Below are 18159 nucleotides of genomic sequence, written 5' to 3'. Positions count from 1 at the left end.
AGCAAACTGGTTGATCCACTCTGAGAAGGTGCTATTTAAGAGACTGATACAGCTCCTCAGACTGAGGAAGTCCTTCGGATGAGAGACGAAACGTTTCTATATTTTTGTTGTTTTTTTGAACATCCAGAGGACCAGACGTTTTTTAGATATTGCTTTATGCTAGGCCATTGGCGGCGGCGCTGGAACAAGGTGGGTCAGGAGGCCACCGACCCCCCCCCCCCCAAATTACATAGGCTACACCCAATGGTCCTCTAAGCTGTGTGCACTGCAAGTATGTACTTACAAATAGTACATAGGGAAGAGTGGCATATATCTAGATGCAACATAAAACTAAATGAAACACCTTTAAAATGTGTTTTAAAGTTCCATAACCCTCCATTTTCAGAGCAGATATTTTCAGGGAGGGGACACGGCCCCCTCCCCTACCCATTCCACTGGGATCGGTTTTGATGATCCAGGTACTGGGAGCAGGCAGGACTCGAACCAGCTACTGCGCAACTTGCTGCCTTACGAACGTGAACAGACCCACCACACCACCAGCACCTTTCACACTCAGAACATTTCTCCGGGCGCATTTATCTTTCACTTTTACCGTTTTGACTTAAAAAATGGTTTTGTGGTAAGATTTGAACTTACAAACCTCTGATCTGAAGGCAACTGTCTACCTGACTGATCCACCAGCACCTTCCACACTCAGAACATTTCTCCTGGCGCATTTATCTTTCAGTTTTACAGTTTTGACTTAAAAATGGTGCAGTGGTAAGATTTGAACCCACAAACTTAAGATCTAAAGGCAACCATCTACCAGACTGATCCACCAGCACCTTCCACATTCAGAACATTTCTCCTGGCACATTTATCTTTTCAGTTTTACCATTTTGACTTAAAAATGGTGCAGTGGTAAGATTTGAACCCACAAACTTCAGATCTGAAAGTAGCCATCTACCAGACTGATCCACCAGCACTTTCCACATTCACAGTATTTCTCGTAGCACATTTATCTTTTCAGTTTGGCCGTTTTAACTTAAAACAATGGTTTTGTGGTAGGATTTGAACCCTCAAACCTCTGATCTGAAGGCAGCTGTCTACCTGACTGAAGATTTAAGACATCAAAAAACTCTGCCAGCTAAATGAACACGTACATGTGAGTTTACAAAAGAGGCAGTCATGAAGCCTGATAGTCCATTGTCCTGATGGTGGTCAGCCAGCACAGTTCTAATAAGACTCCACAGAAGGGGGGGAGAGGGAGGGGGGTTCCCATAGACGAAGCTTTTCCTTCGGTTACACATTTCCCAGGAGAAATTGATGTCGGCCTGTTCCAAGACCAGCTGGGGAGATTCAGAGCAACACCATTGTTGATTTATTCAGGCAGACTCTTTTTCCGTCAGCCTCGAGTCTGACCAATTGGACCTTGGAAGTACCAGTACAGATTAGTGGTGCATTGAGTACCAGTACAGATTAGTGGTGCATTCCACTGGTCCGTGCTTACGAGCCTCTTCAAGATTTTTATTTATTTTTTGATCCTAAAACAAAACTTCAGATTTAGTTTTTCCACGTGGCTGCAGAGGAACAGTCGAGGAGAAAACGGTGAAGAAAAAGCAACAAACAATAAAAGAATGACGAAAGAAAAATAAACTTCTGATTAAAGAGATAAATTAAAGCATCAGAGACAAAAAAATAAACGAATTAAAACCAACAAAACTCTGTGGATCAACCAAACAAACCGCAGACTCTGAACTCATCTGGCCTAAAGACTCAAAGCTTTTCATTCTCACAAGAAGTTCAAAAGCTTTAACGTCAGAACCGCAGCCTGAGTGAAGTCGATCATTTACTGGTCCTGAACCAGAACTTGCTGACGGTCCGTTGGTCCCTCAGGTGGTTTTCGTCAGCACCTGCAGGACTTTCTGGGACTGCGGCTCCGTGGCGCTGGACGACATCAGCCTGAACCTTGGGGACTGCGAGCTGACAGCAGGTAACGGGTCTGTTGTCCGGGTCCTGGTTCCGTTTGGTGTTCGTCTCTGTGGTGATGGTTCTGTTTGGACCTCGGATGAGAAAATGAAACGTCTTTGGGTTGCAGGTTTGTTGTCGTCGCCTCTCCCTGGACACTGTGACTTCGAGGTCGGGTTCTGCGGGTTCAGCCAGGACAAACAGGCCGACGTTGGCGACTGGCACCGGAGGAGGGGACCCACGCCGACCTCCTACACCGGGCCCAGGGGGGACCACACCACGGGTCTAGGTGAGGAACTAAAGCCCGTTAGGTTTTCCTCTGAGAGCTCAGTAACCGACCGCTGCGTTGGGCAGGGTACTTCCTGTACGTGGAGGCCTCGCCCATGCTGCCGGGTCAGAACGCCCGGCTGCTGTCCCGACCCGTCAGGGGAACCAGGGGCCCCCAGTGCCTGCGGTTCTACTACCACATGTACGGATCGGGGACGGGGACGCTGAGGGTTCTGGCCGACAAGAACGGAGAGAGTGTGTTGCTGTGGCAACGGAGCGGCGAGCAGAGCGTGGCCTGGCTGCGGGCCCAGGTGGAGTACCGGAGCGACGCTCGGCACCAGGCAAGGGTCCAATAAATACTCCTGTTTGTTTTGGTTCTGTTTGAGGTTTTTATTTTAACGAGGAACGAGCAAAACTTTCAGCCAATCCTCTTTTCCTTCCAAGCAGCCAGACATGATTGTAGTTTTTTAACCCTCCTGCTGCCCTGGGGTCAAAAATGTTAAGTCCTCCTGGATCATTTGACCCAAGGGCAGCAGGAGGGTTAAGTACTTTTGAACATTGGTTCTTCAAACTTTATGAAGGTCTGAATTTTCTGTTCAGTCAAATGTGATCGACCACATTTATTTATTTTTTTTAAAGTTTCCTCACAATAATTTGATTAATTTAATTTTTGCACGAATGAGGTCATTAATATGAACCAATTACATTTTATTTTGTTAAAATTGTCAGATTTTCGTTTTTTTTTTTTTTTAAACACAAAAACTGTTGTAAAAAGGCTCCTTAATGAAGGATCTGAATTCTTGAGTGGAAAAAAACAACTAAAGTCTTCAAAAACTGTTGGTCAGGACCAGTTTAAAAGATCTGAACTAGACAAATGTGAATTTCCTGTGAAAACGCTTTTGGTGCTTTTAACTCCAGAAAAAGAGCTGAAAATAATTTAATATCTAAACAGCAAACGCTGGTTTAATTTGTATAGTAAAAGATTTAACTGTGAAAAGTTTAATTTCTAAAAAAAAAAAAAAGTTAAAGCTGAAACTGAAGTGAAAGCTAAATATAGCTAATTGTTAGCTTTAAGCTGAATGCAGCCAAAGGCTAGCCATAAATTTATAGTAGCAAAATGTTTGCTAAAGCCTGACATGGTAGGGGAAGTGGTGGCACAAAGGTTAGAGAAGGTGGGCCTGTGATCAGGTTGCCGGTTCAACTCCCTGGACTGAAAACATGAAAATGTGAGTGGGAAAGTTGAAAAACCCACACCTGCCCCACTCTGGGCCCTTAACCCCCACCATCTGCTCCCCTGGGCGCCCTCGTTGGCAGCTCCCTGCTCCACACAGAGGGCTGTGGTAGCTTAGTGTCTGTGGTTGCATCTGACATGAAAACAACCGTCAAGTGTTCATGCGAGTTAGTTTGCTGTGGCAACCCCTGAAGAAGAGAGCAGCTGAAAGGAGTTCGCTAAATACCTGAAGATGCAAAATGCATGCAGAAAGCTAAAGAATGCTAGGTAAAAGGGCTTCTTCTTTCGGCTTTTCCCTCTTCGGGGGTCATCATCCTCCTCCAGCTCTCTCTGTCCTCACTTCAGCTACCTCCATGTCCTCTCTAACTGCATCCATGCATCTCCTCTTTGTCGAACAAGTAGCAAAATTTAGCAAAATTTATGAAAGCAGCAAAAAGTGCCACTAGTAGCAAATTGGTAGGAAAAAGTAAGATTAGGGAAGTTACCAGCAGAAAGGAAAACCTGCTAGCTAAAAGGCAAAAAGTACTAAAACGTTAGCAAAGATCAGTGAAAAGGTTAGTCATCTGCCAGAAGTAGTGAAATACTAGCACAAATCAGAAACATGATAAACAAACAAAAAAGCCAAAGGCTAGCAAACTGCAGAAAAATAAAAGTGCAAACAGCAAGGAAACACTAATATTTAGCTAAAAGTAGCAAATCACTAGCAAAATAAAAACGCTAGTTTAGAACCAGAGGTAGCTAAAACCATGAAAAATGCTAATATTTAGGTAAAAGTAAAAAGTAACAGGTTGGATTCATCAGGTTTCATGGACAAATAGAACTGTGTATCATCAGCATAACAATGAAAGTTTTTCCCGTGCTGTTAACATTCACACAGTTGGTGAGGACGGGAGAAGTTTGAACAGTTCAGCTTCTTAAAAGATCATTTCCTGATGTTCCCAACTCAGATCGTGTTTGAGGCGATCCGTGGTCCTTCGGTGAGGAGCGACATCGCCATTGATGACATCACCTTGGAGGGCGGACCCTGTCCAGGTAAACCGTTTCCTGATCCTTCAGAACAGAACACCGGGTTTGGAGCGGCTTCCTGATTGTTCCATTTCCTCTGCAGAGACGGAGGTCAGAGCCGCGGCGGGAAGCTCCAACGAGATCGAATAGACGGAGGGAGGGAGCAGACAAACCGCTGCGTAGGACGCATGAACCCCCCCACTTCCACACCGTTATTGTTTTTGCACACGACAGACAAGTCGACGTGTCACACAGAACATGTGACGCACATCAGCCGAGTCAGCATTCCTCTGCGCCGCAGCACCAGAGGGCGTTAAACTCTTTACCTTCACATTTATATGCATTAGATTAATGCTCGTTGCTTAAATAAACTGAAAACATTCTTAAAATTCACTTTTCTTTGTCTTCACGATGACAACTGAACAATTTAGGTCCAACAAACCAAGAAAATAAAACTTACATATTCAGATTTATTCCAACAAAAACGCGTACAGTTCCAAGAAAAATACAGTTGGTCCGTCTTCGCTACATGATAAGCGTCCCGTCGTGCAGGTATTTCATGGACTCCATCTGTTGGGTCATGGCCAGAACTTCGTGGAATCCGGTGCCGAGTCCGGACATGTGCTGGAAATACGCCTCCTTCTCCACCTGGACCGACAGGTTGTTCACCCCCGCGTCTTTCAAAATGGCCGTCACCTGCAGGCGAGGAGGTTCAGACACGTTCGGATCACGCTCAGTTATAAAAAATATGGTTTTAAATAACTCGTTACACCTTAAAAGACGAGTTCGGAGGTTTTGAAGCGTGGTTCTGTGAACAGCCAACGTCTTATCGACTTTCAAAAGGTTTGATTTGTGTATTAATGGCCGGTGATAAACACAATGCTAACCGTTAGCTTTTCTAAAGGCTTTCAATGTTACGTTAGCATCTATGCTAACTGTTGGTCAGCAGGACTTCAACCGTTTATCATGTCCTCTTTATCAGACATGAAAACATAAATAAGTTTTAAGATAATCTAAATGCCTCTAAATCATGAGGCGCATAAATATTTCTGTTCCAAACAGCAGCAGCAAGCAAAGTTGACAAAAATATAAAAAGTTTATATAAAAATGTATAGATTGTTTAATTCAAAGGTTATTTGGGACAGAAGTTGTTGATTAGCTTGTCATTCCAATGCAAATTAAACTCTTTCTTCGTAAGATATTGTTTATAACTGCAGCACTGAGTGAAGCTCAATGAATCAACTTAAAGGGATATTCTGTATAATTCTTACTAGTTAGTATCTTATCAGCTGTGACAGAGTATGGAGAAAGACATGGACCTGCTGAAAAATATTTTTCAGTTTTGTCCACTAGAAACTAGCTCCTCGAGGGTCTTTATCATTAACGTTTAACCAAATGGACATTTTGAGAAATTCCTGTTCCAAGTTTTTGTGGAGCCTCTCCATCGGGCTGCAGCAATCTGCCAGCGAAGCCTGGACGAAGACTTTTGCCTCCTTCTCCATACCCCATGATGACAGATAAAGTCCCATCTGTTAACGACTACTAGACAGAACATCACTTCAAGTTGACTGACTGTCCCTTTAAGAGCATGGACTCAGGGGAACTAAACCAGAATCGCGTAGGGCCGAGTTAACTATAGATACATGATCTGAAGGTGTGCACCAACCTGCTGAACGATCCTCTGCTCCACCACGTCAGACATGACCTGAAGGTGGATGGTCCCGGCCACCAGCGTGGCTGAATGCCTCCAGAAATGTGGGTCTCTGTACGACAGAACTCCGTCAATCTTCTCAATCTGAAACAAGAAAAAATATCTAAAAAATATACTTTGAATAGTTTAACAGCAGATTGATTCAGGATCTTGGAGGCCTTTCAGAGGTTTGAGCAGATCTTGTCCAGGCTTGGTAGCAGGGAGCCAAGGAAGAAGACACAATTCTGGGCTTTTCTGATAATGTGAGTGGCGTTACAATCCAGTCCAGGTCCTCCAAGAGGTGCAGACCAAAGAACTTAAAGTCTGTGACCTGTTCCACCTCGTCCCCATCGATGCTGAGGCCTAAATGCAGTGCAGACCTCGGCTTCTGGAAGTCACTGATGGTTTCTTTTGTCTTCCTGGTGTTGAGGTCGTTATTGCTGCACCAGGCTGCCATCGCCAGAACCTCCTCTCTGTATCGTTGTTGCTGATCAACCCTTTGACGGTCATGTCACCAGTAAATTTGAGAACTGTGTTGGAGCTGTTAATGGCAACACAACCATGGGTGTACAGCATTAACAAGAGGGGGCTAAGAACACAGCCATGGGGAACACCGATATTCAGAATGACAGTGGAGGATGTGGAAGTGTCCATTCTGACATGCTAAGGTCTGTGTCCAGATGTTTTTGATCCACAGACAGATGGGGGTTCCAAACGGTCAACAAAGGTTGTTCAAAGTTCAGTTTCGCTGCTTTTTCTTCCTGTAAAATCTACACCCAGACTTTAAACCAAGCCGTCCCTCTTGTATTTTGGCTTTCCGTTTTATTTTTTGAGTTACTGAAACAAAATTATCTTTCTCTTGAAAGAAACAAACCCGTTAACGTTCACATTTGAGAAATCCGACTCCTGGCTCTTTTCCTGTGAATGTGTTTCTGCTCAAGTTTCCAGTTGTCCTTGAATGCAGCATCAGAACAGTAACTGCTCCAATATTCAACCTCAATATAAAAAAAACGACTAGAGATAAAACAACAAAATTTTAACGTTAGCCTTTAATGAAATCGACTAAACCCTGAGAAATGGACCGTCAGGATTTACTGAGCCTGAGGCGTTCCAACATGATTCTCTTGGCTTGGGTTATTTCATTTTTCCAACAAAGCTGCTTTTTCCAAACTGGGTCAGTCCAAAACGTGACTCACTGGACTGGGCTAAAGAGAAACATCAGTACCAACGGGCTGATCCAAACTGCACGCAAGGGAAAAGTTGATATTTGTGAATAAAAACAGCCAGTTTGGTGTATTTCTGTTAACTGGTGTGTGTCAGTGTGAGCTCAGGTGCTGCATTTTGTTCAGATCTTTAGTAAAAGTCCAACAAACAGGAAGCTGGTTGAAAAGAAAGCCTTGGAGGTGACTCACCTTTTCCAGCGCAGCGTTCAGGCTCTTCTCGTGCTCCGGTGGGGCTCGTATGAGCAGGACTTCACAGGCGTCCTTCAGCAGAGGGATGACGCTGAGGAAAATGAGCGTGGCGATGAAGAGCGAGCATATCGGGTCGGCGATCAACCAGCCGAACTGACGAATGAGGACGGTGGAGATGATCACCCCGACGCTGCCCAACGTGTCGGCCAGAACGTGGAGGAAAACACCTGGAACAGAACGACGTCACAGTTTGTTCTCGTTTTTTACGGATTAGCGGTTAGCGCTGCTGCCTCACAGCAACAAGGTCCTGGGTTCAATTCCCGGGTTGGACCTGGGTCTTTCGGTGTGGAGTCAGCATGTTCTCGCTGCCTGTGATCCCAGTATAAAGGTTAATAAATAAATCTCACAAACCTCTCATGTTGGCGTTCATGCCTCTGCTCCCCGAGCTGTGGGCGTGTCCGTGACCTCCGTGACCTCCGTGGCTGTGCTCGCCGTGCGAGTGTCCGTGGTGCGAGTGTCCGTGGTGCGAGTGTCCGTGGTCGTGCGACGAGCAGCTTTTGCTGCCGTGAGAGTGAGCGTGACTGAAGGCGCAGATGCCCACCAGGTTGACCAGCAAGCCTCCGACAGACACGGGCTGGGAGGAAATAAACCGTTATCAGAGACGAGCACTTCCTGTTTCTGCACCAATCAGACGGGAGCGATGAAACTGAAATTAAACGAGTCGTTCTGAATGTTCCTGACTCTGCAGCACATCTGGACGGTGTCAGCAGGAAGGCAGACATTTTGAATTTCTCTGTAATTTTTCAACTTTTCTTCAAATGTGGCGTTTATTCTAATTATCCACCTTCCGGCCGTTAAACTCGCGTCAATTTTTTTCTCAGAACCAGGAAGTGTTTCGTCTCGAACTCACGCAGGATTCATTAACGTAAACACAACAAGTGTCAACACGACGACAAACGGTTTAAGTGTTGGTTTCAACTATCGCTTTACTGGTGGGGAGACTGCGCTCACCCCTGGCCATAGTTTCCACTTGGTCTTCCTTTCAAAATAAAACCGATGCTTTAAGATAAAAAAGCACCATTGAGAATTATGAGGTGAGCTGCTAAAATTATTATTATTATTATTTATTTATGCAGGTTAGTTCCCACTGAGCCTCGTAGACTCATTTACAAGAGAGACCTGTTCGTTCTTAATGCTTTTTATCTTAAAGCATCGCTTTTATTTTGAAAGGATGCATACCACCACAAGGTGAGCTGGGGGGAGTGGTGGTGCAGAGGTTAGAGAAGGCGAGCCTGTGATCGTAAAGGTGCTGGTTCGACCCCCGGACTGAACATCAAAATGTGGGTGGGACAGGTGAAGCACCCACACCTGCCTCCACCCTCACTTGTCCCACTCTGGGCCCTTGAGCAAGGCCCTTAACCCCACCATCTGCTCCCCCGGGCGCCCCAGATGCAGCTCTCTGCTCCAGAGGCTGTGGTTGGTCGGGAAGAACATCTGGTGTAAAAACAATCACCAAGTCTTTGTGTGAGTTCTTCTCCGGTGACCCTGAAGGAGGAGCAGCCGGAAAAAAACACCCGAGGTGAGCTGATGTAACTCGTCTTCACGGTTTGTTGGGGAACGATCGGGGGGACCGGGCTGGCCATGAGTGGATCCCAACAGGACATGGACACGTGTTGTTTGTGGACGGGCTGTATCAGGGTTCTGTCTCAGGAGGGGTAGGACGTGCAGACGGGGTCTCCTGGACCACCAGACCTACGGTTCCCCACACCGGTGTGCCTCTCCACAACATGGCAGGACTGGTCCCGTCCTCAGGGTGCTGCCATACCGACACCCTTGACGTCGTCCTCGGTAAAGCAGAACCGAGATCCACTGCCGACCACGATACGACGCCGTCTTGTCATCAGTCCACGGGGAACATGTGGTCCGGCTGATGCCGTCGTCAAGACGACGAACACCAGGTGTCAGGAGTCTGATCCCTGTCTGGATGGCTGGTTCTGGTCCTTGTTTACCTGTTGGTTCCATCGGGTCACTCCAACATCTGTATGCCCCACACGCCGGGCAAACGCACAATACATCCAACCTGTCGTCCACCACGAGTCCCAAACAAATCCACTCGTTCAGACCCCTGTTCCTGGTCCATCCTTTAGTCTCCAAGCACTTCCTGTCCTTCAGATCCTCACTCCTCTGAGTTCGCTGCAGGCGAAACATCTGGAAACGTTTAACAACTGACAGTGTTTACTTAACAGCGCCGGACCGAGCTCTTCCAGAACCAGATGAAACCCGGAGCGGCTGGATTCACACGGCGTTTGTTTACGTCCGTCTTTTTATCTTTGATTTAAGAACAAAGCAGATCTCCAACACCCCCCCGACATTCAGTGTCAGGTTTGACCGTGACGGGTCGCACTCAGCCAACTCACCGTCAGCATGTCTGTGTTTATGTTGGGGGGGTCCAACAACCGCGTGACCGATTCCATGAACACGAAGAAGGCGATGACCATCAGGAAGAGGCCGTTGATGAACCCCGAGAGGATCTCGACTCGACCGTACCTGCAGAGCAACACAGCCGCCTCTTTAAACAACCCTTCCCTCAGTCTGAACCCCTGGTTCTGCTGAAAGGACTTTACCCGAAGGAGAAGATCCGCGTGGCCTTCCAGCGGGTCATGAGGGCGGCGAAGAGGCCGAGGACCAGAGCGGAGCAGTCGAAGAGCATGTGGAAGCCGTCAGAGATGAGCCCCAGGCTGTTGGTCCAAACGCCGTAAAACAGCTCCACAAACGTGAAGGCCTGAAAATATAAAACAAATGAGGTCCACAAAAAGGCAGGCGAGAATGTTTTTGTCTGTTAGCAAAATATCTCATGAACCACTGGATGGATTTTAACCAAACTTTCAGGCAATAATCACTGGATGTTCAGCTACAACTGAATAACTACTGGAGTCTATGCAATACAAGATGGCCGCCAAAGCTAATGGACATGAGCAAACACATAAATGACAATAACTCAGTTTTACAGATACTGAGCTAACATTTGGTTTGGTAGTAGCTGAGAGTCATCTCCAACACAAGCTCTGAGTGCGACGTCTTACAACCAAACTTACACTGTCCCTCCTCTGGACAAGTGGTTTGGACATGTCCAGAGGAGGGACAGTGGTTTGGACATGTCCAGAGGAGGGACAGTGGTTTGGACATGTCCAGAGGAGGGACAGTGGTTTGGACATGTCCAGAGGAGCGAGTGGTTTGGACATGTCCAGAGGAGGGACAGTGTTTTGGACATGTCCAGACATGTCCCTCCTCTGGACAAGTGGTTTGGACATATCCAGAGGAGGGACAGTGGTTGAGACATGTCCAGAGGAGGGACAGTGGGTATATTGATAGAAGGATGTTAGAAATGCAGCTGCAGGAAAAAGACAGGAGATATATGGATGCAGTTAGAGAGGACATGAAGGTAGTGGGAGTGAGGACACAGAGGACATGGGAGTTGGAGCGACAGAGGACAGATGGAGGACAGTGAGAGACGAAGGAGGAGGACTCGCTCCCTGAAGAGGAAACAGCTGATAGCAGCAGCATGTGTGAGTGTCCTCCCAGAGAGGACAGCATGACATCAGGTTCATCAGTAACTCGTAAGTTGTCCCTCAGCCTGAGTGAATAAACTTGTCTTGTTTGTCTCCGTGTTCCTGTGATGGACCGGAGACATGTCTGAGTGTCCCCTGCCTCTCATAATGGACATGCTGGACATGGACAGCAGCTCCACATAACCCAGACAGCAGTGTGTGAAAGAACGTGCACGGATATGTTAAAAGTTGCATTGTTTAGAATTTGAAGGAGTATTCATGCATTTGTTAAAAAGCTCTTATTTTGAAAGGAGGAGTTGATTCAGGTGATAAAATCTGGTTGCTAACCCCCGGTTGTGGAGTTTTATTTGGACGTACCAGGTTGAGACACAGGAAGTAGAAGATCTGCCGGGAGTCGTACTCCTCCAGGATCTGTTTGAGGGAGTCTTTGATGAAGCGCGGCAGAGACTGCGACGTGTGCTGCAGGGCGTCCCCCATGAAGTTGTACAGAGGCGTCCCTTCAGGAGAATAACCCACCAGCGTGCCCTTCTGTCCCCTCCTGGACGGGGACGCCAGGATGCTGGACGCTGCGGAGAGACGAGCGTCGATTAAAGAGCGGCCGCCGAGCGAAACGTTTCGTGGCCGCCGGCTCCTTACACATGACGAAGAAGACGGCGCTGACGATCACGCCGCCGGAGAGCACGTGCTCCGTGCCGCCCTGCTGCGGCGTGCTCACGGGCCGGAGCTGGTCGGTGATCGGGTGCGTCCAGAAGTTGGCCAGCAGCAGCGCGCTCAGGAAGAGGGCGGCGGCGCCGTAGCGGGCGCACCGCGGCGCCTCCATCTTGGCGCTGCAGACGGACTCCACGTAAAACTCCAGGACGGACACGGAGAAGACGATCATCCCGAACGGCAGGAGCAGAGGAGACCACGACTCGACTTTACTCTGAAACATCCAGAGAAAAACTCAGGAGCAGACCAAAGAGGTTTTTTCTTAAAAAAATAAAAACACTTAGGGATCATTTTAAATTGGTCATAAACTCTGATTTTAAACAAATCATTCAGAATTTGTTCGTAGCTCATTAAAGGAATTATAAAAAATATATGTAATCTTCAAAAATAAACAATTTTGCAATAAAATAAACAGATTAATTCCAAAAAAAAACATTTTTTTGCTTTAGTCAACTTTTCATACATTACCAAAATAAGTTTTTTCCTCGAACATCTCCACTTCCTCCTGCTGCCCTCAGGTCAAATGATGGGTCATTTTGACCTGAGGGCAGCAGGAGGGTTTCAAACGAAAAGGAGACGTTCGATCGTTTGTATGTTTGTGTTAGCAAAATATCTCATGAACCACTGTAGAACTCTTATAAAGTAAATGATTGAACCTACAGCGGATTAATGTTTAGGGTCAACCCAATTCAAGATGGCTGCCACAGCAAACCGACCTTGGCAAACACAAACGTGTCAACAACTCAGTTTGTTTTACAGCTGAAATAAGTCGTGGTAGTAGCTGAGGATCACCTCCAACACGAAGACCGAACAGCTACGATCAAACTAACAACTTTTCAGGTTTATTGAGCATGGACTTTGTTGTTTTCAGGTTAAGGTTTTAGTCTAAGGCCCCGCCCACATGAGAACGCCGCCGTTCTAAAGCACGGAACACGACCTCATAATCTGGATGGAAAGATAGAGATAAATAGGGACAGACAGATATAGAGACCTTTATTAATCCCAGGGGGGAATTTGTTCATTCCTTCAGGGAATCTTAAGTTTTTCATTTATTTTTAATAACTCTGACTAACAGGCAAAAGAATAAAAGTTAATTTCAGGGTTGCTCTTAAACCGTGCGCTGAATTAGAGCTGAAAATAAAAAAGTTTCTGTAACATTTTGTAAAATTGTGTTAGAGATGACCCGTGTTGGTTAAATGAGCACAGGTCGTTCCGCAGCGCGACTCGTGGACCAGCACAAAGGTTATGAGCCGTTAAGTCGTGCTCGTGCCGGCTGTCTTTACCTCCGTGGTTGCCGACAGCACAACGACCCAGGGCAGCAGCACCGCGGCACAGAGCAGGTTGTCGAGGGCGTAGAGCCGTTTGGCGCCGCCGATCTCCACGGATAGCTTCCTGGAGGCCGTGTGGAAGGCCACCTTCAGGCACAGAGAGGCCACCAGCAGCACCACCCCGCCCTGAGAAGGTTGGACACGAGGAGTAAAAACACCAAGTCCTCACAAAGCAGAAGAAAAAACACTCACTTTGTGGTCGGCGACTCCGAGAAGAGAGATGGTCGTGTAGAGGAAGTGAGTGAGCGCGCTGTCGTGATGCCCCTCAGCTGGGTACGAGACGAGTCAAGGCCCAAACGGTTCAGAACCAGAACAACGGCTGATGTAGGTGAAAGGATACGGTGGTGGTCCCCCATCTTCACCATCAGGTCGTCGTTGTCGAAGAGCAGGAGGCAGATGACAGCGATGATGAAGAACGCTGCTCCTCGGGTCTGAAAAACAATATTTATTTATCTGACGTTTAATTATCATTTATTGATGGTATTAATTTAAATAAAAGAGCAGAAAACAATAAATTTCTTGTATTTTACTGTTTGTTGTTGATTCTCTGCTCACCGCCAAAAGAAGAAAGTTTTTGCCTTTTATGTCTGTTAGCAAAATATCATGAACTACAGGATGGATTTTAATGAACATTCACAGTAACATCATTCAAGATGGCCGCCACAGTCAGCTGACCTAATAATAATAATAATAATAATAATAAATAATGCCTAATATCTGTGAATCTGACTGAAACCAGGTGTGGTAGCAGCAGAGTCGAGTTAGGGATGACTCTCAGCTACCACCACAAATTCTAACTCAATATCCAGAAACCTGAGTTGAAAACTTTGGTGTTTTCCAACGTTGTAACGGCGGCCATCTTGTTTCTGGTTTACCGTCAGTTTCATTCAAATACGTCCAGCGGCTCATAAGATATTTTGCTAACAGACAAAGGCAGTTACATTATCGTTTGTCCTTCACAGCCTCACTGATAAACAAGAAAATGGGAATTGTTTGTAACTAATTATTTGAAGACGGTAAAGTTCTACTCAAATAAAACTTAAATTAAAAAAAAAAATCTGCTTCAAAGAATTCTGATGTGGAAAAATGAAAACTAAAAAAAAGGAACAATGCTGGAAAAAAAAAAAAAACTATTTAAAATACAGGAAAAAACTAACCACAGTAAATAGTAATCGACAAAAATAAAGAATAATAAAAAAGAAGAAGCGGGTAAAGAGAATGGATGAATGAAAACAAACAGTAATAAATTATTATAAACAAAAAGTAATAAACAATCATACAGTAATAAACAGTAATAAATAAAGTAATGAACTATAATGAACAAACAGTAATAAACAATAATTAACTATATCACTCATTCATTCAACCTTTATTTATACAGACTAGTCTCAGTAATAATAAAACAACAACAATAATAATAATAATAATAAACAGTAATAAACTATAATAAACAAACTATAATACACAAAAAGTAGTAAACAAACAGTAAATAATAAACAACGGTGGTACCTTGGCCGGTCCTCCTCCAGAGTTTGTGAACAGAACACCGAGGAGGGCGATGACGACCACGTCGCTGTGCTCAAATAGCAACAACGTCCTGAAAACAAGAAAAACATTTAAACTAAACTAAAAACAACAACTCTGTGAAGGGACAGCGTCTCTGCTGTGAACTGGTGTGCAGGAAAGAACGACTAATTAAAGCAAACAGACGAGGTAAAGACAGAAAAATGAGTTTAAGTGGCATGAAAAGTTGTTTAGACCTCAAAGGTCCACAGAGGGTCAGACCGAAGAACCCCAGGAGGGAGACGATGCAGCTGCAGACCGCATGTTTCACCAACTTTATCCACTGCAGAGAAACAAACGCAGATTAGAGGATTAGACAGCAGATTAAATCATCAAACATGACCCAGTATGACCTGACGCAACATGTACAGGAAGAGCAGTTCACTGTAAATGAATTAAAGTGAAGCAGACGTTTTATACGTCTTCGTTTCATGACTGTGGACGACAACAACCGCCACAAGACTGAAGATTAAAACGTGGCTCAGTAACGTACGTAATCTGACAAAAACCAATAGATAAGAAAAATTACAGTTTTAGACTAAGATTCTTTAAATGTGGCATAAATTGATTAGTTTATTTCAATTCTTAGCTGTAAATCTTCCAATATCTTTATTTATTTTGCTTTTTTTTTGTTTGTTGTACGTAATTTATTTCTCTGTTTAACTTCAGGGTTGTTGTTTTGTTTACGATTTCTGTCTTTGTTTATTCCGTAAAATAAATCACTGTCACTTTATGTTAATTTAAAATAATATTTCTCTTTAGCCCTGAACTGACTAAATAAGAGTTTGAGCGAAACGTCTGAACTTTACATCAAACAGGAAGTTAAATCAAATTCAGAGACGAATTAGTAGCTAGAAAATATTTTGAGATTATTTTTAGCGTTGTAAATGTCTAATGAAAATTAAAAGATTGAAAAAAAGCCCAACAAACCTGTCCTTTAGAGATAACTTTCCCAGATGAAAACGGTTTTTGAAAGAAAAGCAGAAAAACAGCACTCCTGAAAAGAAAAGCCAGAAACTGATCAGCACGTTGTCGTTTACATCAACCGTTGGAAAAAACTGAACGTGTCCAAACAACAAGTCAGATTTAAAACTCCGAGCGGCAAAGATCAGCAGAACTCACCCTAACTTTAATATAAAGATGAACTGGACTATATGAACGACTTTGAGGATGTCGTAGGATTCAAAGATCCCCAACGCCTTGAGGAGCTTTGAGACGACGAGCAGAACGATGTAGCGGGTCAACCTGCAGACGGGCAACAAAACATCAAACATTCCTCTGTAGAAGCACTAAGTGAACACATTTACAGAGAAATATTAATAAACAAGCAAAAATAAAACACTTTTCCAGTTTTAAGGCTGTGCATTTCAAGACGAAATGAAATATTTACTTAGACTTTACAGCTTCGAGCAACAGAAATTTAAATAAATAAACTAAATGAAGAAATCGTGTCTGAAAAACGGCGTCTGTTCTTGTGATTTTGATTAGGATAAAAAATAAAGTCCGAAGTGAACGGATTAACGATCTTCAGACGGGCCACCAACATCAAGACGGAAAGGCATCAGCAATGAACCAAGAGAAGCAGCTGTTGCTGCCCGTCCATCTTGGAAGGGTCAAAGGTCGTTTCTAAACTATTTAGAGTCCATCGCTCTACAGAGAACGATTACTCACAAGTGGAAAACGTTTAAAGCCATATTAATTTTCTGTTTTTCATTTTAAATTGTTGTTTAATGAGTCGTTTACATTCGAACATTGATGAGTTCGCCAGGGATCAGTCGGTAAATGATCAGAGGGAAGAGATCAAGTTCTTGGTCTTTTGAAAAGGAACAGCGACTGAACGCTGCGAGGACGAGAGTCGAGTCGTTTTGGGAGGAACTGCAGCGATGAGAGCGTCAGAGCTGAGCAGAGATATCCTGAAGTCTCACGAGAGAATTCATGTGACTGTCCAGTGAATTGTAAACAAGGAATATTTGCCATTTTCTAACAATTTTTACAAAAAAAACTCAAAGAGTTTGAGTTAAATTCACCCCCAGTTATTTAATGATGTAGAAATTGTGTTAGAAGCATAAAATAAAAACCTTAAATTAGTATATTTTGACATAGATTATGGCTTTGAGTCTAATCTGATAATCTTCTCAGGAGTGGCAGCAGATTCACCCTGAAGGTCAGACTGTGCAGTGAGCTCCACCTCAGACTCTACAGGCCTCAGTCTGCAGGTTAAAGGTCAGGACCTCATCTCTGATAACAACATGGCAGCACGACTCAGGTTTGGAAAGTTTCATCTGAAGGAACCAAAAAACTTCTGGACCAGCACCAAAGATGAGGTGTTTACCCAGAATGCACTGCAGCAAACACCTCGTCCCAGCTGTCAGCACGGTGGTGGAGGGCTGATGGTTTGGGTTCCTGTCAGTCACTGAGTGGACCAGGAACTATTCTGTAGGCCAAAGGGTTCTGGAGACCAACAGCTGAATCTGAGACCAAACTGGGTCCAACAGGACCATGATCCCGAACCCAGCAGCTGATCTACAACAGAACGGGTCAAAAAGAACAGAACCACAGTGCCAAAATGGTCCAGAGATGCTTCAGTTGGACCTTCAGAGAGTTGAGCAGAAACCAACAGAGTCCCTGCTGCTGAATGAGGTTCTACATTTACAAGCTGCTCAACATGAAGGACGCACACTGTCACATGTTTTTAAGTTCTTGTTAAATAAAAACAATTAAATCTCTCAACAAACCGTTAGTGGAAGCTGTGTCAGACTAACATTTGAACCACACACAACCAGCTCTGAGTCACTGATTTAAAAAACGAGTTTAAGTGGAATAAATTATAGATGACATAATCCTGGAGTTTACCTGGAGTCAGGTACTTCGACCATTCCCAGCTGGCCTGACAGGACGTTGCTGCTGTATTTCTCCTCCATCTTTAAACTCCCAAAACTCGACCAAAAATAGAATATCTATATCCCAATAAGCTTTACATCACTGTTACTATAATACTGATACAAACCCCTCGTCAATTTACCGCTGAAGTAAACAACAAGGCCTTTCTGTCTGCTCTTCATTCTTCCGTTCAGATTTTACGGTTTCAACCAGCGTCACGTGCTCCGGGTTCGCTCTGTGTCAAATAAACCCATTTAGGCGCCTCGTTAGAGCAAAAAACACGAATATTTTTCGCTAAAATGACCACAATACACATTAAAGTCCAATAATGAAAGAGGAAAACTAGCAGTCTAAAAAGCCGCGACACTTCCGGCTACGTCAACCCATTAACGTTCACGCGAGGCTTCGGAGAGCTTTGCGCCTGCGCAGACTGATGCTGGACTGCGATTGGTGGGTCTGATCAGAATGCTTAAATTTGATTGGTTGGTTTTCTTTGTCACTATAGATGATCCATTCTACAACAAACATGAGTCGTCTCTTGTGCGCTCCGTCCCCAGCG

At 44.7% G+C, this 18159-nt stretch overlaps 2 protein-coding genes across 2 annotated transcripts in view; one reads left to right on the top strand and one right to left on the bottom strand.

The window, feature by feature from the left end:
* LOC119425159 (MAM domain-containing protein 2) overlaps positions 1 to 4833 on the top strand; it is a 17681-nt gene extending 12848 nt beyond the window's left edge. The window contains exons 11-15 of the mRNA XM_037692696.1: positions 1876 to 1972; positions 2078 to 2236; positions 2302 to 2555; positions 4393 to 4477; positions 4554 to 4833. Of these exons, the coding sequence (XP_037548624.1) occupies positions 1876 to 1972; positions 2078 to 2236; positions 2302 to 2555; positions 4393 to 4477; positions 4554 to 4600 (642 nt within the window). The 3' untranslated portion in view covers positions 4601 to 4833. The remainder of the gene's footprint in view (positions 1 to 1875; positions 1973 to 2077; positions 2237 to 2301; positions 2556 to 4392; positions 4478 to 4553) is intronic.
* A 98-nt stretch (positions 4834 to 4931) lies between these two features.
* On the bottom strand, positions 4932 to 17994 carry slc30a5 (solute carrier family 30 member 5). Its single transcript, XM_037692309.1, has 16 exons — positions 17574 to 17994; positions 15843 to 15965; positions 15651 to 15717; positions 14918 to 15003; positions 14667 to 14754; positions 13498 to 13588; positions 13350 to 13426; positions 13113 to 13283; positions 11758 to 12043; positions 11479 to 11687; positions 10177 to 10334; positions 9970 to 10099; positions 7964 to 8186; positions 7553 to 7779; positions 6117 to 6245; positions 4932 to 5146 (listed from the first exon to the last, which is right to left on the bottom strand). The coding sequence occupies exons 1-16, from the start codon at positions 17639 to 17641 to the stop codon at positions 4976 to 4978; spliced, it is 2304 nt and encodes a 767-aa protein (XP_037548237.1). The 5' UTR covers positions 17642 to 17994; the 3' UTR covers positions 4932 to 4975.
* Between the last annotated feature and the right edge of the window lie 165 nt (positions 17995 to 18159).

This window comes from Nematolebias whitei, chromosome 18 (genome assembly GCF_014905685.2).
Source record: "Nematolebias whitei isolate Nwh7 chromosome 18, NemWhi1, whole genome shotgun sequence".
NCBI classification, from domain to species: Eukaryota; Metazoa; Chordata; class Actinopteri; order Cyprinodontiformes; family Rivulidae; genus Nematolebias; species Nematolebias whitei.
The sequence above is the reverse complement of the archived record's forward strand: the minus strand, read 5'-3'. Positions and strand labels throughout refer to the sequence as shown.

What these genes read in the sequence shown, in the direction of transcription:
- slc30a5 (XM_037692309.1), bottom strand. Translation starts at nt 17,641, where the DNA reads ATGGAGGAGAAATACAGCAGCAACGTCCTGTCAGGCCAGCTGGGAATG. An exon ending in CATGAACGCCAACATGAGAG is followed by an intron (nt 7,780 to 7,963) that starts GTTTGTGAGATT and finishes GTTCTGTTCCAG; the next exon opens with GTGTTTTCCTCCACGTTCTG. An exon ending in TGAACGCTGCGCTGGAAAAG is followed by an intron (nt 6,246 to 7,552) that starts GTGAGTCACCTC and finishes TTCTTGTTTCAG; the next exon opens with ATTGAGAAGATTGACGGAGT.